The 23987-nt window shown below is 44.8% G+C and overlaps 1 protein-coding gene across 8 annotated transcripts in view; it reads right to left on the bottom strand.

Annotated features, from left to right (window-relative positions):
- Nucleotides 1-23987, bottom strand: part of ST3GAL3 (ST3 beta-galactoside alpha-2,3-sialyltransferase 3) — a 278014-nt gene that overhangs the window by 190507 nt on the left and 63520 nt on the right. For 4 of the 8 annotated variants that reach the window (XM_090046552.1, XM_090046548.1, XM_090046549.1 and 1 more), the window contains 2 exons: nucleotides 3066-3113; nucleotides 110-244 (listed from right to left, as the gene is read on the bottom strand). The exons of 2 other annotated variants lie outside the window; for them this stretch is intronic. In XM_090046552.1, the coding sequence (XP_089902678.1) occupies nucleotides 110-244; nucleotides 3066-3113 (183 nt within the window). Of the gene's footprint in view, nucleotides 1-109; nucleotides 245-3065; nucleotides 3114-23987 lie in introns of those variants that run through there. 2 more of the 8 variants (XM_090046553.1, XM_090046556.1) reach the window with 2 other exon arrangements.

Below are 23987 nucleotides of genomic sequence, written 5' to 3'. Positions count from 1 at the left end.
TTCTTGTGTTAGTAATTGGCAGCTATTTAATCTTCAGTAGCTCAGTAAACTATTTATGCAATTCGCACACTTTTGCCCTTTTTGCACCCCGACCTGAAAAAGCACCTACTGGGAATGGCTGGGCCCGCAGCAGCCATGTGTTCTTTGGTTTCTTTCTGGGCTCTGTCTGTTCCTGGGTCTGCAGCAGGGTGTGATGGGTTGGACGGCGGAAGCACGAGAGTCACAGTTTTTCTCTCTCTCCTTCCTGTTTAACAAGGAAAGCTGTCCCTCAGTTGGGCAGACACCAGGCTTGACGTTTTATTATATGCCGCAGTTCAGAGCAGGCTAGAATTTGCAGCACAATAAATCCAAGGTGCTTAACACAAAGGCAATTTAGCACATGAATCTCTTGGGTATTTCTGAGCCTCTCTCCCCAAAGAGTGAGTTTCTTCATAAGGATGGAGAAACAGGATTTTTGAAGCAGATGGGCTTAGAAAAAGGATATGTATTATTGTGCTCTTCAGAACTGCAGGTGCCCCTGAGAGGTAGCATGTCAGGGTCGGGAACCAGCTTCCAAAGACCAGGTCCAGACAGCTGGTCTGCTTATATTAACCTTGTTCACTGGTCCCAACAGCAGGACTTTCAAACAGCCAGATCAGTTGAACTTGGGTTTGGTTTTTTTTCCAAATCAAATTCTTAATTAAGTTTTCACTCAGATTGTAATATATCATTCTACTGATAAAAGCATAACTCAGTATTTATGAGCAACTTTTCAGGCTTCTAGAAAGGTACCCCTAGTGTGAAGTTAGCCAGAAGCCTATCTATACTTTAAAATGAGTAAGCAGCTAAACAAAGATTAGAAAATGTCATTTAATTAGTGAAATTTAAAAGCCTCGCTCTGGACCAGATTCTGGTATTAATTACATCACTGTGGTCCAGTCCAGCTCCACTGGAGCCTGAAGTTATTTCAGATTCATACAGCTGTTATGGAAATCAAATTCTGCAGCCTGAATTTGCCCAGAGATTTCATATACTTCAAGCCTTTTTCATTCCCTCCCACTCAAGAGAATTAGAGACACTTCATTCAGCAGGAGAGGAAGCTCTGGAAGTTAGTTAGGAAGAATAGGGTTAGCAGAAGAATGCCCCCCCCATCCCATTTTACCAAAACCTGGGTGCCATTTCCATTCTGCGCTTGGCACCAGGCACCGTGAGCTGTCACTGAATCAGATCATGCGCTCTTGACAGATCAGTTCAGTAAAACATTCTAGAGAGTGAAGCAAGGACAGCAGAAAGCAAGTATGGCTTATAAAGAAGCTAAGTGCTACTAAGGCTGGGGTTAGTAAATCAGAGTTCTCTACAAGCTTCACTGTTAAGAGACAGGCAGCAGGCTTTCTCATTATCGTGCAGCCAGAAGATAGGTGCCATGTTGGAAGGCAGCAAACTATTCCTACCCACCTGAGAGGAAAGACTAATATGCAAGAGAGATCCAGGAGCAGCTTCCGTTTTTGAAAGGGAAAGGTAAATAGGTCAGGTTTTTAAAAGGTAAAATAAAAAGGGACTTATGTTTTAGGCCCACTTCATGTCTCTGTTTAAAACCAGTTTTTACCTTTTCATTTTAGAAACCAGGGCTGCAGGCCCTTTTCCCCACGTCCATAGTTGTGTGTATGCATTGAATGCTTCATGTTGCAGTCACCGTAAAGAAGCACGTCTGCTGCAGCACAGTGTGCTCTAGCTGCAGTCCCGTGATGTGCTGGAGATCTGCCGCTTTGGACCAGACTGGATTAATAGAGTCTGCTCCACATGCGAGCTGATGCAAATTGAGCTGCGCCACGTGCAGTTGTGTAAGTGGCGAAATGCACATCAGCACGCAGAAAATGGCAGCAGTGCACTTTTGAACTAAAACACCTTCTATGTGTTTTAGTTCAAAAGCACACCACCGGCATCTTCTCAGCACTAACGCACATTTTCACCACTTGTACAACTGCAAGCAACACAGCGCCAAGTGTTTTTCAAAGCACCTGGCACTGCGACGCTTGCATGTGTAAAAATGCCCCTTGTGCTGCAGATGGCTGCTAGTCCCCTCCAGTGGTCCAACCACCAAAGAACCTTGCAGTTTTGATACTTGGCTCAGTAGCACCAAAGGCCCTAACCAGATGTCAAGCAGGCACCCCTTGGACTCGTCATCAATTCCTTTTAGCAGCTGCCTAACTAAGGTGGAGTGCGTGGGGCACCAGCCCCGGGTGCTGACTCTGGGGGTACGGGGGTGCCCATTGCCCTGGGAATCTTAGCTATGACAGGTGCAGCTCTGGCCTGCTGTAGGAGGGGCAGGTACAGCCCTGCACCCAGAAGCATACCTGGGTGGAGGGGGGTGGAATGATACCACTCCTGCCCTCACCCAGGCAACTGGGCCATTGGAGGCACAGCGGGAAGTGGAGGGGGGGAGAGAGCAGGCCCTCAGGAAAGGAGCCCACACTAGTGCCTGTTTCTCAGTTGCAGCAGTACAAATCTGCACTGCTGCAGGCGCAGCCACAGCAGAAGCAGCTGCCAACAAGTGGGGAGAGCCCACCCTGTAAGGCTTCACTTTCCCCCATCACCACTGCTCTCCAGTGGTCAGCACCATGCCCTCTGCCCACTCCACTGGGCCCCGGGCACTGGAAGTGTTCCCTATGCCTCTTCCTTTTAGCCCACCCAGGAAAAGAGATGAGAGTCCTACCTGTGAAACCACAGAATATTCCCTACCTGCCTCCTTTCTTCATCCCCTTTCCCCAGATAGCTGAAACTCTCCCCTAGAAGAGTGGAACAGCTGCCTTGGTGCCTTTCACATGAGAAAAGGGCCACAACCCGAGTCTTTTCTGCTCAAGTCCCCTGCCTGGCCATGCTCTAGGAGGTCCCACATTTCATTTTTATACCACACTATGACTCTTAATAGTCCCAATTCTTATCCCAAGGGGGTGCATTTATGCAGTTTGGCTAGATGGTTGATTTGCAGGCAGATCTGTTATCTGCCTCCCAACATGGCTACCAAGCCCAATTAAAAAGAAGCCTTTTAAGGAGGGAGATAGAGAGGAAGGAAGGGGATGTTGTACCTGAGCCTATTGTATGTCCAACGGAGTCAAAGGAAAGAACCATTGAATCTGTAACACAAGAGTACAAGTTCATTTTCCCCTTTTTAATCAATCCATTATTAGCACATAAAAGGCTTCTCTTTCCTCTTCCCATTTTATCATATAGCAGCAGCGAGCTCCAGACATTACCATCACATTTTACTGAGCTGTACATGCACATGAATGATCTCTTATTGTCAGAGAATGCTGGGTTATATCGGTGCGGGACCTATGGCAGCAAAGGCAAGACTAGAAAAATCTTGCACCTGTCTCCAAAAGCAGCTGTCTCAGAGCAATACCTGCAACACCATTAAACAGCAAAGGAATCACAAAATATGTTTCTTGAATTTTACCATTTTGCTATTGTTTCACCAGAAGGAAAATTCACCTCTTTGCCACCCAGACATGCTGAATAAGGTGAACAGGAATCCAGCAAAAGCAGGGTGTTGCAATACCCTGGATACGTCAGAGGGCGATTAACACTCATGAGCAAATTGTAGCCCCCTCTAGAATCCAGAATGATACAAACAAAGAATTGTTAAGTGATGTCAAATGATTGGGGCATGTTTGAGACATAAGATTTCAGAATGAAATCTGTTCATGTCTGCCCTGCACATTAGCCTTGCAAAGGATGCATTAAAAATTAGCTCTTTCCCTAATTACCTTTCATAGGCAAGTCCAAAAGAGGCCTTTTTGATCATTTCATCTGCCCGCCTACATGAGGTAGTCTACATAGCATGTCTTGGAATTGCTCGCTACTTCAAATAAGAATTGTACTCTAGCGGAGTGTTTTTCAATCTACAGTCTGCAGACCCCTGGGGATTTGCACACTCTAAGGGGTCTGCAAAAGATGACTATAGTAAATCAAAAGTATGTGAATACCCACACTTATAATTAAAAGGGGTCCACACCTCCATTTTAAATATTTTAGGGGTCCACAAATTAAAAAAAAATTGAAAACCACTGCTTTAGAGTAATAATCAATCAGTCTAGAGCAGGAGTTGGCAACATATGGCCTGTGGGCCAGCCCCAGCCCATGGAGCCATTGGACGTGGGGTTTCAGCCACATCTGGCAATATGCAATGGCAGGGGGCTTCAGCTGAAGGCACTCTCCTCATGCCACTGTGGAAACAAGCAGCAGTGGCAGCCGGATCCTAGCATCTGCCCACCTCTGACCGGGGGTGGGTCATTCTGGTCTGCAGCCAAGAAAGGCTGTCTACCCCCGATCTAGATGGACAAAGAAAAAAGTTGAAAAAAGTTGATTTCATGGTTCATTCTGCTCAGTGTGAAAAAGCTGCAATTTCTTTCTAGCCTCCTTAGCTTGTGAGGCTTCACCTTCCAGTCATTCGAATTTGCTACACCTGTTTGCTAGATTGAAACACCCACTGTTATCAATTTTTTGCTCCCCACGTAGGTTTTTTTTTTATAGATTGCAAGCAAGTTGCCTGTTAACCTTCTTTTTAACAAGCTGATTATGTTGAGCTTCTCCAGGCTCTCACTAGACAGCAAATTTCCAAATGTTTAGTTATTTTTGTGACCCTTCTCTGGAGCGTTTCCAATTTTTCAATAACACTTTGTAAATGCTGCCATCAGGATGGAAAGCACCACTCCAGGAGTGACTGTACCAGTGCCAAATGCAGAAGGAACAGAGCCCCCCTGCTCCTGCGACACTGTCCCCTGTTTAAGCGCTGAGAAATCACTCGAGCTCTTTTGGTTACAGCGCCCGAATAGGAGCTTGTACTCAGCTGACTGGCTGTGGTGACCCCAGAAGACCTTTCCAGACTCGCTGTTCCCCAAGAAGGTTTCCCATTTCTATTCTTGATTCTGATCTGTCTGACTTTACATTTGGCCACAAAGACGCATGTACATTTCTTACTTCTGCCCAGCTTGGCAGGTGACCCAGATCTTTATTAGAGACCAGCTCCTTCATTATACACCAATCTCTGTACCATCTGCAAAGTTCATTACAATGACCTTATATTTCCCTTATCTTCAAAATGTTAAAATGCATGGGGCCAAAAACCAACCCCTGCAAGACTCCATTAGAAACACAACTGCTCAGTAATGATTCCCTGTTTACAGTTACATTTTAAGACCTCAGTTAACCAGTGGTCAATACCATTAATGCATGCCACGTTGATTTTCCATTCTCATTACTTTAGCAAAATACCATGTGGTACCAACCCAAGGCCTTATAGCGTGCAAGCATGTCCCCGGTGCTTCCAGAGTTGTTAAAAATAAACATTCAGGCTGCGTCTAGACATGTGTAGACGTTTGACTTCCCGGGGACAACTAGCGGCAGCACACTATGTGCCACTGCTGGTCGTCTCTGGGGAACACCTGTACCATGCGCACTCTGGTGTGCGGCAAGTTAACCCAGGTGAGGTAGGGGAGGCTGGGGCCAGTACTAGCCTGGACCCAGGAGCCTTACCTGGGGTCCTCCTGGAGCTGCAGCCGCCACACAGAGCCTGGCCAGCAGCTGAGTGTCGCTCTAAACAGCCAGGCTCCGGCTCTGGGTGGCGCATACTGCCTCTGCGTGCACTGCTCTGCTTTTTTTTCCCCCACCGGTTTTTTTGACCCCATGATATTCAGAGATAAAAAAAAACCCTCTGTGCTGCTTCCTTGCAGCATGGAGAACAACTGAAGGTGCAGTATGTGGCACCACATACAACACAGCCGCGCTCGTTTGGACGTGGCCTTATGGTCCAGAGAACTGCCCGACCAGTTCTTCCAAACCTCTTGCGTATAAGGTATCCAGATCTGCTGATTTAAAAATATCTACCTGCTGTAGCAGCTGCTGCTTAACATCCTCCTGAGTTACTGCTGGAATGGAAAATTTCATTGTCATCTGTTATGAATACATCTTCTTCCCCAAATAAAGGAAACATTTATTGAACATTTCTGCTTTTCCTGCCTCAAAACTGACAGTGTTATCAATGCCATTATTTGGATTTCTTCTGTTCCCAAATAGGTAAATTCTCCCTTACTCTCCTTAGCTCTGATGTTTATAGGAATCTCGTTTGCACCTATTACCTGTTTTCTACATTTCCTTGTATTTAATTTCTATTTGTTGCTACCAAATGCTATTTTCCAAACAGTTCTCTTTCATACCTGCTTTCACTTTTTCTCCAAACCACATTGTTTTGTCTTTCCCAATTTAACCGTACACACATTTTCAATTGCGGCTTTTTTGTTCTTGAGCATTTCCCATGATTTAGTTCACCATCATAAATGTTTTGACAAATTGGTCCTCTAAGAACACCAAGTATATATAACCTGGTTTGAACTTTTTTCTGTCCTCATGGTACAAACATAATCCAGTCACACTTGTTTGCACCTGAGCAATCAGTCTTTTATTTCTGATCATTCACTCTATCAAGGTGATGCTGAAATGAGTTAGATCTTGGAAAGGAAATGAAAACAACAGCAAATGGTTCTTTAGCCATAACAGTAAAAAGAACTAGGGAAAAGGAAATACAACTTCTATGCAGTGAGAATAGGATGTAAAGCAAAAGTAATCTAGGTAGGGCCCCAAAAAACTAAACAAAAACTTTGCCTTAGTTTTCAGCAAGGGCAATGTGGTAGAACAGCTAGGCTGGCTAAGGTCAGCCACACGCCTGCCCTGTCCCTGCAGACCCCGACTGCCGCTGCCCCTGCCAGCAAGAGGCCAGCACAGCCCCTGGTCCTGAGTGCACAGCAGTCGGATCAGTATTGGCTGACACGGCCGGTTAATAATCAGCCATTGGTATTGGCCAAAAAAATCTTTATCGGTGCACCCCTATTTGTTACATGCATGAACAGGATGACAAGACATGGTACCTCTTGGAGTTCCTCTGAGGAAAGCACCTGCAGTGTTTCGTGTATTCAGCATCCTGTGCTTCAAAATGGCAGCAGGGACACCTTGAAACTAAACATCGATAAACTTCAGTTAAAGCACCTCTGCCACCATTTTGAAGCATGGGCCGCTGAGTACACATGATACAGATGCTGCTGGAGTGTACTAATTAATTGTAAGTGTAATAATTAATCGAGGCTGCTCCAATGCACTGTAATTACAGCATGTCAGAACAGCATCCCCGCATGTCTACAGGCACCCCTTGGGTCAAAGAGTCTATCTGGCCCTCAGACACCTTAACTAAAGAGGCCAGGGTGCTGGATTTAACGAAAGCATCCCATTGCTCATACTGTTAATGAGATATTGGGAGTTTAAAAGGTGTGAAATAGAAAACCAAAAAATCCTAAACATCTCTAAACGTTCCTCCCCCTTCTAACAGCATCTTTCATTCCTACCTCCTCTTCCAGGAAGGCAATTTCACTAGTTCTTCAGACGCTGGCTGGAGGCATAAGTACTTAAGGGACCGTTTTGCCCCATATGTTCCATCACGATCTCTCAGGTCAACCAAGAGCAAACCAATGAAAAAATTGGTAGGCCAAGTCTACCTGGCAAAAAGTGCGTGGGAAGCTACTCTCAGGAGTCGCTCCCCAGCTCCATTTTGTTCTCTCACTGTTCTCCTACATTACAAGTGATCCTGTGCTCTTCCTGTGAGCCGCCCTGAGCATTTGTCGGGAAGGACAGCAGATAAATAAGTCAATCAGTAAGTAAAAAGAAATGCCAGCAGACACGTGACAACAAGGAGTCCAGACTGCACTCATACCCCTCATTTAAAAGCTTCGCACCTTTGAGGACCAGAAGGACCCACTGTGGCATTCTAGCCAGAGGGCCCACAAAATGCCAGCTGTATCGTTTTGCCCCGTAGTTCCTACCTCACAACCTGCACTGCAATTAGGAGAACAAGCGATGCTTGGCAGCCCTGCAGCCAATCCAACAATAAGTCCTCAGTCAATACTTGGCTGTCTGGCAGCCACCAGGTCTGTCCAGACTAGACTGCTGGTGAGCAGGCAGCACCAGGCCTAAAGGTGCTCCCCACTGCTCTCATGGGCTCGCTGTTTGGCCATGGCTCGGAGGCAGGCTCCCCACACTGCCACAAGTGGTTGCCCAGCTAGTCTGTTCAGCAGTTCTTTCCTATGCATGCAGTTGGGCTTTTCAGCCAGCGTATGTCCACAGGGTAGTGTGGATTACTACCCAAAGTTATGGCACCCCAACATACCCCACAGGACATGGGGGGCAGAGTTAAGGTCACCAAGAAAGAAAAAAAAATGCAAAAATCATTATAGATGTTTCATCAGCATCATTACACAGCAAGCTACAGATGTGGCCCTGGGAAAAAAGAGAAGCCTTCAGCTGTGGTAACTACTCTTCCTTCTCTCACAGTCTAGTTTATACAAAAATATTCTGGATTCAAGGTGAGAATTAGCAGATAGATTTTAAGACCAGAAGGAATTACTTTTACTATCAACCCTCTTGCACAATACGGGCCACAGAACTTTGTCAAGCAATTCTCACACTGAGCCCTGACATTTGTGCTGAAGCAAGAACACAGCTTTTAGAAAGACAGTCAGTCTCCAAGGAAAAAAACAGCCACCGCTTTCCTTTGTAAGTTGTTCCAATGATTCATTATCCTCCCTGATAAAGATCTGCCCCTTCCATCTGGTCTAATTATGTCTAGCTTCATCTCCTAACCCCTTAATCTTGCTGTAATGCTGAGCTGTCAAATTTCTAAGCAAAACCCCATAGGCTGCACACCTTCCCCCAGCTGCACAATGCATCCCACTGCCCCCTGCTGTGCCACCCCCCCAGCTCCACTGCACACCTAAGTGCTCCCCCACTGCATTGTGTGAATGGGCACCCCCCACACTGCACTGCATGCCCAGGTGACCCACCGCCTGCTGTGCTGTGCAACGGGGTGCTCCACCTCCGCGTGCACCGCGTGCTCAGGGGCATCCCTGGGCACCTGACCTCACCCTCGGCTCAGATGCCCTGGGCACGGGCTCCCCTGACACAATGGACTGTATTGGGGTAGAGGCTGGAAGGGGAAGCTGGAGGGAGGGGGAGGCCAGAGACCCCAGCAGCTGCTGCAGCCAGAGCAATGTGGCAGTGGCGACTGGCTAGGAGCCCAGGGGTTGCAATTTAACCCTCTGTCATTTGGATAGCTGCTACAACGAGATCGAATTGCCAGACCCCAAATTGTTCCCGTGTTTCTTTTTTAACCTTCCCCAATTTTTCCAGCCTCCTTTCGACACCAGAGATGGACACGTACTTTAAAAATTATCTCACCAAAGCCTTAGCAGCTGGGAATGTTACATTATGCTCTCCTCTATATACATTAGTTTTCACTGCCAAAGTACCGGACTGTAAGTTTACCCTAGGTTGGCTATTCATCTTAACTGCTCAAATTCACAGGAAAACCCTATAAGAAGAGAAGACTGAATTTTTGACCATCTGAAGAGACTGCCAGGGAATCTGGGGGGAAAAAAATGACTGGAGTCCTTACTGAAACAGCTCACTTAATAGAATTAGAACTGATTTCTAAAACAAACAGGTCTACTGGCTTTCAGACAAGCTGCATTTTACCATCAACTTTTTTTTTTAAAGCAGCAGATTACTAGTCTCAATTTATTCCAATAAAAATAAAAATCCATCTGGACTGCACAACTGCATTTACTCTGGTGGGAAAGAAGCTCAAAAAGTCTGCACGCTATTTTAAATATCAAGGGCTTCAATTCATTTAAATTGTATTACTGATCAGCCATGACTTGCACCAGTTCCAAAACAGGTCTTTTGGACTCTAGTTTTAGTAAGCTTCTGTAGTAAATGGTCAAAATTATGAAGCAGACGATTAGGTAACCATGTTACCCTTTTCAATACAACCACTCAATCCAGTTCTGTGATGGGTTTTTCCCCCTCAAAGGAGGAGAAGCTGAAGGAGGGAGGTATTTCTCTGCACCAAACCTGTCTACACAGTGTCAGCAAGAACCCGCTTCCCAGAACACCCCGAGATGACTTCTTTGCAAACTAGCCCGTTCAACTAGCATCAGCTCAAGACATGATGCTTTCAACTTCTTTAAGGGCCACGACCCCAGAACTTGCTCAAGCAGCATGTGGTGCTTCCTTGCTGCCTTTGTTGTGCTTCTCTGGTCTTTCCACCTTTTCTCAGAGGCAAAACCAAAGCATCTTCAAACACTACACAGAGCACTGGCGCTCAACCTTTTGGCCCCAAAGGCCAAGCAAGTGGCATGGGGTGGTCTGTAGGCTGGATCGGACTCCACATGGTCTCAGTTGGCCCATGTGCTAGGATCAGGTTCCAGGCCTCACACTGCCCCTGCATCACCCAATCTAGTAGACAGGACACACAGGCCATATGACACAGTGCCAGGAGCAGAATCTGGCCCGCAGGTCAGGGACTGAGCACTCCCGACCTAGAGAAACCCTTCCCCCCATATGTGCTCTTACTGTGCGCAGGGAATGCTAATACATTTGAGTTGAAGTCCTCTCTTGCTGGTAATCAAGTTAAGGCAGTAATGTTAATGTTAGTTGTTCACATGTCAGCTTAAGTAGGCATCCCTTCTGTGTAAGAGGCAGAAGATGGCTAGCAGCTGTTCTCCATCTTCAGTCTGAATTTTCTCCTGCACCCAAAGTCACTGGTATACTAATGGTCATGAGATGCATGTGAGTATAAACACATTGCACATCTCTTCCCAGCCATACCACCCCAGCAAGGAGCAAAGCACGAGGGGGAAAAGAAGGTGGGCACAGAGAACAACCGCACAGTTGAGTAGGTACAGACAGATCTGACTGTATGGCACACCTTGCCAAGAGGCAACAAATGCTTACTCCTATAGCACTGCTTCCCAGTTTCAGTTAAGACCTTGTACTGGAAATCTCTTGGTGAAGCTGGTTTCCCAACTCCTTGCTGTTCCTGTTATGTATTCTCCCTCAGAGCAGTTTGGGAAACTGTCTCATCCCACTGGAAACCAAAGGAGCCAAAAGTAATAACTTCTCAGATCCAAAGGGGGGTGGGGGGGAAAGATCAACAGAACCAGATTTCAGCTAGCAATAAACTAACAGCCCAACCCTCCACTCCCTCCCCCACTGCAAGGTTTAGGCAGTAAGACTGTGTGTTGGTTTGGACATGGTCCTAAGAAATCACAATACACAAACCACCAGTCCCATAGGAGTTGTAAGAGTTTAATAATAAAGTTTTAACACAGCCTGGATATCGCATACCAGTGTAGTAATGTGCTCCACAAACAAAGCCAAACTCCAAACAGTCACTGTAGCACAGGACTGCCTTCTGGTATGCACATCCCTTTAGAGAGGTATACGCTTTGAAGACTTATTTTGGGCCATACTCTTCTCTGATCACTGTTAGGGAACAGGGCTTTGCACGCATGTCACCTCTCTCCAGCTCTCCCTGAGGCTCTTGTATGAAAAAAGTGATGGTCTCATCAGTAACCATTACTCAAAACTCCCACATCCTCATTCAGAGACCAGAAGTATTTTGCAGTGCTCAGTTACTTTAATTTGGGATGGCATTACTAGTGACAGCATGATCGAATCAGAAGTCAATTTTTTCAGTTCAAGTGAGCTCAAGGCTATACACAGAGTGAACCATCTGCCATACAACGCTGGCCTCACCTTTTCTGTTGGGCTTTGGAGAAGGGTCGGCTCAACTGATCATCAGTCACTGGGCCCATATAAGCAACAGCTGATTTAGGGAAGAATCATTTGAATTTTGTTAGCAAATATTCTGCTACAGAAGACACAGGGATTAAATACTGACTATTCACTAGCAACAACAAACTTGCCTGGTAGGGAAAGGGATTACCACCGTGCAGCTGAACCAGGTGCAAAGGAGCTGGGGACGTGGAGGACAAGTAACAGGTTCCAGCACAGGGAGAGTTTGAAAGGAGGCAGCTCTTCATGCCATCAGGAGACCTCCCTGGCTGAATGTCTGAGCAAGAAGGAGTTAAATGAGACCACAAAGAAGATGCCACAGTCATTAACACAGTAACTCCAAGACACAAGATATTGTCCAAAAGCTTTTGCAGAAACACACATCACATTAAGTTCTGTCAGTACTAAATCTATGGAACAAACGTGTCTGGAAAGTTTTGTTAAGACATATATGCAGGGACTCACTTCTCCAAATGAACTACTGTACATCTCTAGCTTTCCCACAGACCCAAAGATATAGCTCCTTCATGGGAAAATGCAGAGGCTGTATTTGAGTTTGAGGGGGAAAGCTAACACATATTCAAGGTCATTAAGCATTTATTATTTTCCAGTCACTTTGAAATACTGGCCAGTTTTCCGAGTTCGAGAGCTAGCTAAGGAAAAGGGCAGCACAGTACCATTGGCACAAACACCCCCCTAACGACTTCAAGGTGATCAAGAACAAATATTTTATTCCAAACTCATGTGGCCTCACATTTACTTTATAAGTACTTCACAAAGATGCGTTTAATCTTTATAACATATTTAAGTCATCTACAAATAACTCTTTCACACCTGTTTTTATTCAATCAAATCCAAAGCAGGTTTTAAGTTTTTATTTCCACAAGCAGAACTGCATGAAAAATGAAAATTATGTTTCACAGAAAATGGTAAGATTTCAGAATCTGGTTTTGCCCAAATTAGGAACAGAGCATAAAAGGGAATGTGTTATAAAGGAAAATTTCAGGGGAAAAAAATCAATATGAATTTTAAGTTAAATTAAATTAGATCATCTTTTTTGTTTCCCCAAAAAAAAAAAAAAATCAGAATATTACATTTGAAAAATTCAAAACAGCACGTCTCAACATTGTCAAAGCCTCATTCATTTTTTTCTTTGAAATGAAATTCTGGTCAAAGTCTTTCAGTGTCAATGGAGTTGCTGTCTGTGACAAAAACAGGTTCTGCCAGGGTCTTCCTGCTAGCGGTACTTCCAATCTCCTCCCACCTCCTGGCAACGCTGCCTGAAGCGAGGACGCCACACACCTTCCCTGCACCGCACAAAACGCTCAAACCTCACAAATACTGTACTACCTTGGTGGTGGTATTTTCCAAAACAATTACGTCTCTTCACATTCAGATAATGGACAGTTTGGCATCTTAGAATGGATACCACTCATTTTGGCTGGGCCACGGGATAGGCAAGGACAGGAGTTATGACAGTCACCCCCGGTTTCCTCTGCCCTTGAGGAGTTTTCCCTTGGGTTTCAGCAGCACCGGAGGAGAGATCTGAGCTTCCATCATCAAGACATGGCAGGTATTCAAATAAAGGGTAGATTTTTTTTTAAAGAACATAACATTTGATTTTTCCATTCTCTGCAAACTCAGACACCATAGCTGAACCAGTTTTCCTCAAACTTTACAAAAGAAAAACTACCCTTCAGGCAGAGACCAAATATAGGTAGTTTCACCAACAAAAATGAAAACGTTTAAGAAAGGTATAACCAATGAAAACCAGGGATTATGCTGGAAATTGATACAACTTTATCATTAATGGACAGACGCTTCTCTGATTATACTCACAGGTCCAATTTCCATAGATATGTCCCTGTTTTTATTTATTTTTTATTACACACACACACACACGATGACTACCAGTGTCATGCTTCTCTTTCTTTTATTACCTTTATTTTTCTGTAACCTTCTATAGCCCATCCAGCTGTGCAACAGCAGCAGCAGGATGGTAACACCTAAATACAATAGTATAGCAGTCAGCAGTGACAAGTAGGCAAGAGAAAATTCCTACCACAAAGGATGACAACTGAAAATGCCCACAATACACCAAAAAGTAGGAGACAGGGATATGTAAGCATGAATATATATGAATATGGTAAAGAACAAGCCAAATTGGGTTAGCTAGCGGGTTTTTCTTCACTTTTTTGTGGTCCAAAAAGTTATCACGTCCCTAAATATTCCAAAATGTAAATTATTTTGAATGACTCATATTTTTAAGCATTCATACTTGCACTTAAGGGTAACTTGACAAGGTGTCCTTTACTCCTTACTTGATTTTCTTGTTAAAGACAGGGTTAGAAAGGGGGTTACCCTTTCACCTGTTTTTAGTGAAAGTGCCGTGCTCCTAATATCCTGAGGATGTCATCTGCATGACAGTGTTGCAGCTCCCCTAGCTTATTGTTAAAGTCCTTTTTATTCCTTTTAGCCCTGATGGCAGCATTCACTCTTTTTTTTTTTTTTTACTTTTGCAGTCCTTCTTCCATACAGGGCTAGCTGCGTCTAACACCAATGGTTGCAAGCATCTTATCTACACTACAGCTCCTGCCACTGCTACCACTAGAGAAGTTGCACAGGGTGAATAAATGGGCAGTTCTGACTAATAATAAACTTTGGGTATTTAGTTCGATGTCAGTTCTGCACCACCACCCCATTACCATAAGGGTCACAGGAAATACATATAAGATTTTACTTTACCAGGTATTCTCACTTAACTTCCATACAATTAAGTTACAAGAGGTACTCCCATGCTTGGGCACCACAAGAAGCTGCAGCCTCAGGAGCATTTATATGGCTGACTTATTCCAACATTTTTACTATTGCTAGGAATAGAATGAATATATAACCAGTCATGTACAGTGCGCACACAACCTCCTGATCGCAGATGTGCATGGTGACAGCAGAACTGAAACAGAGGGACTGCAAGCTTTTGGCAAGTGAACCATGTGAATGGAGATGCAGTCTTGTATCGTCTCCAACTGATAGGAGAACTGAGCTCAAAGTTCATTCTTATTCCCTTTACAAGAGGAAAAAGTCACTTTAGAATCCAACAACAGGAAACATCTGATTGTAAAAATCATTTCCAATAAATTCTAGATTTTCTACTTTATTAAACCGCTTCAAAATGAGCTTCCATTAAAGTGTTTCTGTTTTGTTAAATTGAAATACCTGCCTAGAGTACCACATGGCCACCTCCACCCTGGAAAACAGACTAGGGATCGGGGAGGGCAGGGGGCGGTGAAGAGGAAGAGGAGTTGTAAGTCATGGTTCAGATAGGAACATATTTTTGCTGAGTATCAAGCCAAATTTTAAAAAATCCTAATTTTTCGAAAAGTGAAGAAACAAAATTAAGATTTTGGTTTTCTGCTAAGTCATAAAGTCAGTGAAGTGAGCCTTGTCAATTTATCTATGCATAAAATTAATAGACAAAAATAATATTAAATACATATTACTTTTTCTAATGTATTTGTAAGGGATTAAAAAACCCAGGAACCTTAAGATCCAAACAAGGTCCATCAGGCAACAAGCACGAAGACATCCCCTTACTGATTTGTAGGGGAGTTCGACTCTCCTACCACAGTCGCCCTCCCCTGCACTGCTGGAAGTGCAAAGAGATGACAGTTCAACTCCTGGAACACTCCACTTGCTAAAACGGTTCTCATGGTGGCTTCATTTCCTTTCAGAAGGACTGTTGTCTACTTCAGCCAGGAGGAGGGAAAGAAAAAGGCTCCCGGGCCTCAGTGTAAGGCTAATCTTCACTGTCAGCAAGTGACAGCGCCATCCTGCTTCTCTCCATTCTGCTCTCACCAGGCCTTTTGCTCTTGACTATGTTCCTGTCCAAAGCTGCTGCCCAGCACATTTCATGCTGCTGGTAAGAATTTAGGCAGTCAACAGGATCTCAGACCGTGTTTAACCAGGAAAGAAGCATTTCAGACAAGGAAACAACATTTCCGATAGGATGTGCTATCCAAATTACAGATACACCCCTCAGCTACTCAATCTCCAAAAAAACTCTCCTTAATATTTAATTCAACTTCCATAACAACTCCCTTAGTATTTAAATATCATTTCAATACAACCTCCTTCTCTTCCTCCTCCTAGAAAGAAAGCAAGAGCAGACTTAGTCTCTACCGCACCAACAACAAACAGGTAGAAATTCTGTGCTGCATTCAGATTTAGAATTAATTTGTCCTCCATCACCAGTCCTCTGGTCTCCCCCCTTGCCATTTGTCACCTCCTAGAAACTGCCATATTTGCTTAGGTCCGAGATCTACTGAGTCTTGCATCTGGCCTCTGACAGTGAGCAGTACCAAATGCTCTAAAGAGTTAAAAAATACACCGCCAGGAAAAATGAAGCAATAACCACCCCATAGGAAGAGACTTTGTAACTTGAGGGAGGCTGGTGCTTCAAGCCTAGACTCATGGTTCCCAATATGGAAGCTAACAGGGCAGGGGGAGAGCTGGTTCCTGCCATGTGATGATCCACTCATGACTTGCAGAACGAAGGTTGAAAAGTCTATTTGATTTCATCCGAGCTGAAACTTGTGCGGATGCTCCTCAATTCATATAAATAAAAATATATAAGCTTATAGAAGTTAGTGGGGCAGCACAGGCCAGTGTTTAAAGTAGTCCCCAGAGATTTTCTGCCATCGCTCACTGCACAAACTCAAGGGGAAAAAGAATCACTTGACCTCACCATGTATAACATTCACAAAGCCACACTCCTGAAAAGAGCTTCTAGATCCATGAATGAATACTACTCAGTATTATAACCTGCCTCAATAACATCATATAGCAATAATTGTCACAGGTTAATTAAAGTTATTAAATATTACTTTTCATCAGCTCCAACTGTGTCACCTTTTAATTTTAATCAGGGATTCCCATGCTGTTGTACTGTAGGAAAGACAACCATTCTCTCTGTTCTTTGCCATGTAATAAAGCCTTTTCCCCATTTCTATGCTCATATCAGCACTGGTCACTCTCCATTAAGCTGCTGATGGTGAAAACCCACGTTAAAAGCAAGAGAACTTACTCCTAGTCACTGAGCCTAGCCATTTAAAAATAAATTTAGGGGAGGCCACTTCTTTTTCTTCAGTAGTAAATGATAACGGAAGCATTTTGCTGTCATGTTCCAGCTGGCAAAGGCTTCAGATGGGTATCAGTGTTGCCATAAGCATTGCCGGAATAATCATGCAGTATCCAGGAACTCTCAAGTGGTTTGCTTTCAAGAATAATACAGCTTGGGAGTTCTGTTACATAACCTTCTCAGTTCGGCATTATGAAGCTGTTTGCGTGACCATTACCCGCTCTCTCAGACAGAGAGCTTCTGTGTTTGGACCTCAGTCACAGCTCACAACACTGCTCTGTAGTACTAAGAATTTTCCACGGGCTTGCATTTCCATTTCCTATCTTACCAAATGCCCAAGACGTTTTTGGCTCCCTCCCCTACCCTACACAGAGGTATTATAAAAGCTCTGTATTTGAAGTTCAAGATGTTTTGGTGTCAAGAACTGCTCAAAGCAGGGCACAGTTGCTTGAAGACACCCCATTACTGGAGAAACAGGAAAAATGATCTCCCCGTGATAGTTGTTGCAGCTGGTGCCAGTGAATTGCCAGCTATCCAGAGGAGCAGTGCTATTCAGGTGACCCAAGTATCACCCGTCACAGCAGGGACTTTCCTGCATCAGAATTCTGCAGGATAACTTGAAGCAGGTTGATAAACACACACAGAAACAGTTAAACAGAGCGGAACACCAATCTAACACAAGCCAGAAAGTTTGCAAAGAAGAGACTGATGGAAAATAGCATTTATTTACCCAGTGCCAAGAGCATGCTTGGCTCTTGTCTTTTTGGCCCTAAGAGTTCAAAACCGTCCTCCCAAACATAACACGTCTTGCTGCATAAGAAGCTAACTGGATTTCTAATGAAAACAGTCTACTCCAGCTCCAAAGAGCCATGTCTTCCCTATACTAGTCGTGACCAATTTGCAGGCATGCCACAAATTAGCCTGGCATCCTCCCTAAGTGCTACTCCAGTCCCCTTCCCCTGCCTGATCTGCTGCTCTGCTTTCTCTTTCCTGCCCCAACTGCCGCTGTACTGCCGCTCTCATCCCTAGTACCATGTGCCACACACAGAGGATGCCCATGCCACAAACTGGCCACCCCCTATCCTAGGCCAAAAACAAGACAAGATGGAGAGCACGCAAGCAGATCTGGAAAGCTGGCAGGGAACAGTGGTGGTAAAAGAAGTCAGGCTTCAGCTTGTCGGCTTCTAATCTCCTAAAGGATCACATTATTTACAAATAAATCTATTACTTGGAGCTGAAACGGGATCCTTTAAAACATTTAGCAACTCTATCAACCTCTCTTTGTCAAAATAACCTTAATAAAAAACAGGCCAACTTGTACAGTTCAAAGTTCACTGAAAACTTGTGCACTGGTTATGTTTGAAGAAATTAGGTTGCAGCTAAACCAAGTTGTTAATGACTGCTGTTTCTAAGTGTAGATTACACAGGTTACCAAAAAAACTACTGAGCTGTTGACCTGACCTACGTAGGGCCTTTTGATAGAGATAAAATGAATCGCTTTCCTATTCTGCATATCCATCTCTGTTGTAATGACCACTGAAACAGTGTGCACAAAGCTAGTGTTGGTAGATTACCGGACAGGGCAGTCACAGCTCCCCACAAGGTTCTGCGGCTGTACACTAGCTAGAGGCTGGGAGGCTTCCTCCGCCACACCATGCACAGAAGCAGTCAAGATGGCAGCACAAGCGAAACCTGCAAAACAGAGTACTCAAAAACTGGAGAGAAACCTTGTGACCTTTAGCTAGCTAGATAGATAGATAGATATTCAGCAGTGATACAGAGATAGAACACTACTGAATTTCTTTTAAATCTCTAACATTAAGGGCAAGCTGCCCTGCTGTGGTGTGCCACTAAAAGCTGTTTAACCTGGGTTTACACCTGTTAAGCATCAAGGCAGTCAAAGGGAATCTGGTCCATTTTCTGCAATGGATTTGCCTTGGATTCTTGAACACAGCCAACAGTTCCAATTAAATCTAGGACCACACCGTTACAATGCCCCAGTTGTCACATGCACTTCTCCATACATGCTCTCAAAGCACCTCAAGGTTACTGTGCATTCGTTTTTTTACTTAGAGCTGCATAAAATTAATGAGCATTAGAGATGCAACTGGCTAGGAACACAAGAGGCAATAAAAAGTATGTCAAAAGGGGAAGACCAGAGAAACAATAGCAAATGCTTTCCTCATTCCCCATAGGGCCGACTGACTTGAAGGTATCCAGCTTCTCAAGGTGTTCCTTCACGAGGTCAGCATTTATGGAGGGTAGGGGATTCCCCTCACCCAGATCTCCCTGTCCCATAGCAGGCATGGGCGTCCCGTGTGACTGATGAAAGACTGACGCAAAGTACCTATTTAATAGGTTGGCTTTTTCCTGGGCGTCAGTTGTCAGTTGCCCCATCTGGTTTAGCAGGGGTCCAACATTGCCCTTGCTTTTCCTCCGGCTCCCCACATATCTGAAAAAGGACTTTTTCTTGTTCTTGATGCTTGAAGCTAGTTGGAGTTCAGTTGCAGCCTTGGCTTTCCTGGTTTGCTCCCTGCAGGACCGGACCAGCGCGGAGTAATCCTCCTTGGAGGTGAATCCTGTCCTCCATCCTTTGTAGGCTTTCCTTTTTAGCCGCAGGAGGTCCGCTAGGTCTCTGGAGAGCCAGGGGGGCTGCTGTGCCTTCTTGCTGCCTTTCCTCCGTGTTGGAATAGATTTCGCTTGTGCACTGAGGATCGCTTCCTTGAGAAGCAACCACTCTTCTTGAACTCCCATCTCCCTGGGGTCATGGTCCCTGAGGGCCTGACCGACTAGCCTCTTGAGCTTGTCAAAGTCGGCTTTTCTGAAGTCAAGGACTTCTGTGTTGCTGACTTATTTGCCAGCTTTACAGCGGATGGTGAAGGTGATCAGCTCGTGGTCGCTGTCATCCAACTTCCCATCAATCCAGTCAGCCAGGCTGGATGGGATGCACCCTAGGGTACATGAGGAATTGGCCAAGGTACAGAACCATGGGCTATCCGCTTTGAGAACTCATGGAGATCAGGTGAGGTCCCAGATGACTGGAACAAGGAAAATACAGTACCCATCTTTAGGAAAGGGAAGAAGGAGGATCTGGGGACCAGTCAGCCAGACCTCAATACCTGGAAAGATCATGAAGCAGGTCCTCAAGGAATCTATTACAAATTAGCCAGAGGAGAACAAAGTGATCAAGAACAGCCAGCCTGGCTTCACCAAGACCAAGTCATGTCTGACCAATCTGATTTCCTTCTTTAATAATGTAACAGGCTCTGTGGATAGTGGGGAACAGCATGTCTTTAGCAAGGCTTCTAAAACTGTTTCCTATGACATTCTCATTAACTAGATAAGGAAACACAGACTAGATGGAAATACTGTAACATAGGTAAATAACTGGTTGAACCATCTTGCTTCACAAGTAGTTATCAAAGGCTCCATTTCAAGTTGGGAGGAGGTATCAAGTGGGGTTCCCCAGGAGTTTGTTACTGTTCAACATCCTTGTTAATGATTTGGACAATGGGATTGAGTGCACGCTTAGCAAATTGTGGATGGCAACAAATTGGGTGGAGTTCTAGATACTCTGGAGGGCAGAACTAGGATCCAGAATGACCTGGATAGACCACAAAAATGGTCAATAATCAATCAGATGAGAGTCAGCAAGGACAACTGCAAAGTCCTGCACTTGGGATGGAATAATTACATGCACAAATAGCGGCAGGGGATGGCTGGGTAGGCTGCAGTACTACAGAGAAGGACCTAATGGTTACTGTAGATCACAAGCTGAATACAAGCCTAATGGAAGACAAGCCAAGAGCATCCTGGGTTGTATTAACAGAAGTGTCACCTGCAAAACAAGGGAAGCGAATCTTCTGCTGTCTTCAGCACTGGTGAGGCCTCACCTGGGTCACTGTGTCCAGCTTTGTGTCCACCCTTCCAGGAGAATGTGGACAGATTAAAGAGTCCAGCAGAGAGCAACAAAAATGAGTAGAAGCCAGGGGAGCATGACTTGTGAGGAAAGGCTGAATGCTTGGGTGATTTGGTCTGGGGGGATTTGATAGCAGTCTTCAAATACCTGAAGGGTGATTACAGAGAGGTTGGAGATGGGCTTTTCTCTATGGCTGCAAGGGACAAGGGACAAAACTAGGAGCAATGGCCTCACACTGCAGCAGGGGAAATTTAGGTTGCAGATTATGAGGAACTTTCTGACTATGAGGGTGGTCAAGCAGTGGAACAGGCTATATAAAGAAATTGTGGGATCTCCATCCTTGGAAGCGTCCCAGAGCAGGTCAGACACTTGGCTGGGATGGTTTAGTCAAGGTTGATCCTTCCTGGAACAGGACGCTGGACTAGATGTGACCTCACAGTGTCCCTGCTTCTTGTGATCCTATATTCCAATGCTCACCCTTACATCAACATAGCATTTGACCATATTCATGTTTTACTCCAAAGAGAACAAATTCTTAAAAATACTGACATTTTTCTCTATTTTAGCTGCCTTACAAGAAAACTAACACTGGGGAATTTCTGTTACATCAAAAGAAGTAATTGGGACTCCTGAAATGTTAGGGAATATATGCACTTGGGTTTCTCTCAAAATGATTTACTACTTCTGATAGGAAGCCAGTGGCCAAAAAGCCTCCCCAAAGCATATAAGGCATGCAACATCTATCTTAGCTGCCAGCAGAATTGTCAGCCAGCTCACAGACAGCTTTACACTGACACGTCTCATCTGTCTTGATACTACTGAGAACACAAACAAGAGATGAGCAGGATTAAGGTACAAGAGAAGAGGCATCATGAGGAATAAATGATCCCCTGAGCAACAGCATGTTAAAGGCAACCTCCACAGAAAACAGCAGAAAAGAGGTTAGAGGCAATACAAAGGTTATAGAGGCAAAGCCCAACTTTCTTCTGCATTTCAAGGCCGTTTATTAAATGAAAGCTGATCCTGAACAGACTCGGTCTGCAGATCTGCTTTCTATAGCTGTCTTTACATGGGTGCAGTGCCTTAACTGGCAGCACTGTCATGCCTGTTCTCCCAGGATCTGAAGATGTTTCCGGCCCTGTGTCCCATACAGACTCACTGGTTCATCCCCGTGTGAAGTTTGGAATCAAAGGTGTTCTACAACAGAGAACACTTACAAAGTCCCAAAAATGTAGGTTTTAAATTTCCCCCTATATAGGTATCTCTCTCTCTCAGAGAGAGAGAGAGAGAGAGAGAGAGAGAGATGTTGAACGCATTTTCCTCTAAACGCAAGAAGACTACAGCACTAATGAACTAGGAGTAAAGATGTCCTATGCAGTAGAAATAGGGGTAAGCATCCCAGAAGGCGAAAATTGCTCCATTCACAAGTCATTTGACACACGTAAGAAGTCTGAAAAGTGTCAAATTCAGAATGGGAGAAAGATCACAGAGGCTCTGCTCACTAGCATGCAGACTCCCATATTGCTGGGAATTTTCTTTTATATGAAGGTTTGATCAAAGGGGGGAAAGAATCTATTACTTAAGAATATTTGAAAATAACCCAGAAATGAGATCTGAGGTACTGTAGGCTGCTGGTCCTCTCCCCATGCAAAGACTCCAGAGCAATGAAAAACAGTTAAAGAGCAACTGCCACCATAGTCAGAAAACAGATTATGAAACTACACAGCCCCTAGATGAAACAAGCTGGAGCCTTCTAAAAAGAAAGCATTCCATGCACCATATGCAATACAAAAATACAATGAATTCTTTTAAATTAGCACTTGGCGTAGTAATAATCCAGTGAGAAAAATAAACTTCCAGGGCATCCAAAAGATTAAATACAGAGAAATATTTGATCTGGTCAAGGTTCAGTGGAATTAATAATAAATTTTTAAACACTTAGCTAAAATACATGTTTCACCAACCAGGGGAGCCTTCTTAAAGCAGCACTCAGGGAAGCTTTTGAGCTGGCAGGGGCTAGAAGGCAGGGCTGCCAGGCTGAGCTCTTCCAGGATGGGCAGAGCAAGAAAGAAAGGCTCTTTTCTAGCACCTGCTGGCTTGTCACAAAAAGCCTTACCAAAGATCTGAAGGGAGCAGAGTTCCTCAGTCTTGATCAGGAAGGAGGTTTGCAATGACTTGGGAACTATACATGAGGCAAGACGTGGGTGAGAGGTTTACAGTTCCCCAAGGTCTGTGCACAGGTGAGAGATGAAGAAATGTGACCAGCACCAACCTGCTGTTCTCCCATATTTCAAGGCACGTCTAGGATGATCCTGCTTATGAGGGCCACTAACTATCCAGTTCTTTCTGTAATAAGCAGTTGTAATTGATATCAGCTGTTTAACACTGGAAAGACCCACAAGTTTAATTGAAAGGAAATTGTGGGTTCTGCTCTGTTTGTTTGGCCAGAGTGAGGCACTTTCCCCGCTAAGCTTGTCTCCATACCAGTGGTTCCCAACCTTTTTAAACTCAAGCCCCCCCCCGGTCAAAAAACACCAGGTCTTAGTTTTCACTCAGCTTTCTGACTTCGGAAGACTAATACAGCAAGCCTTTCTGCTGCAGAAAGCTCAGAAAGCCCGCAATAGGCCAGGATGTTCTTGACACTGGATTTCTATTTCAAGCCTTCGGTGTCTCATGTATTGGCATCCCCACGCTTAAAAATAGTGGCAGGGGTGCATGAACTAAAGGTTGCACAACATTTAGTTCAAGTGTTCCTGCCACCATTTTTATGTGCAGGGATGATACATGAGGAGTGGCAGCGCTTTAATTACAGTGGCTCTTGGAGCCGCCCTAATCAAAGCGCCGCCCTCACCACCCCCCAGAGCATGTCTCAAAGTGCCCTCTGGGTTTATCTTGTGAACTGTGTGGGGGTTTGCACACTAACAGTACTAATATTGTGTGGAACCCCACAGCACCTTCAACAGGATCTGATGCCAACTATGGTGCCCTGTCACCCCGGTTGAGAAGCACAGCTGAAAACTTCTATGGTGCAGTGAAGATCAAACAGCCCAATCTGCCACAACGGCCAGAACGGATTAGCTGCCAGCCAGGATCGCTGGTGCCAACTAGCATGCTGCTCTGCGAAGCAGCCACAGCACCAGGATGCACGGCTGTGAATAACCAGGGGACAGGAAGGTGCCTGATAGCTGTGTCTTTGTACAGACTGTGTTCACTGGGCAGCTTCAAGAGAAGGTTGAGAGGCGACCTGGTGGCTGCCTATAAGTTCATCAGGGG

This window comes from Crocodylus siamensis, chromosome 5, assembly GCF_052110815.1.
Source record: "Crocodylus siamensis isolate JL-2025a chromosome 5, ASM5211081v1, whole genome shotgun sequence".
Taxonomy (NCBI): Eukaryota; Metazoa; Chordata; order Crocodylia; family Crocodylidae; genus Crocodylus; species Crocodylus siamensis.
Note: the sequence above shows the minus strand (reverse complement) of the source record. Positions and strands in the feature narration are given on the sequence as shown.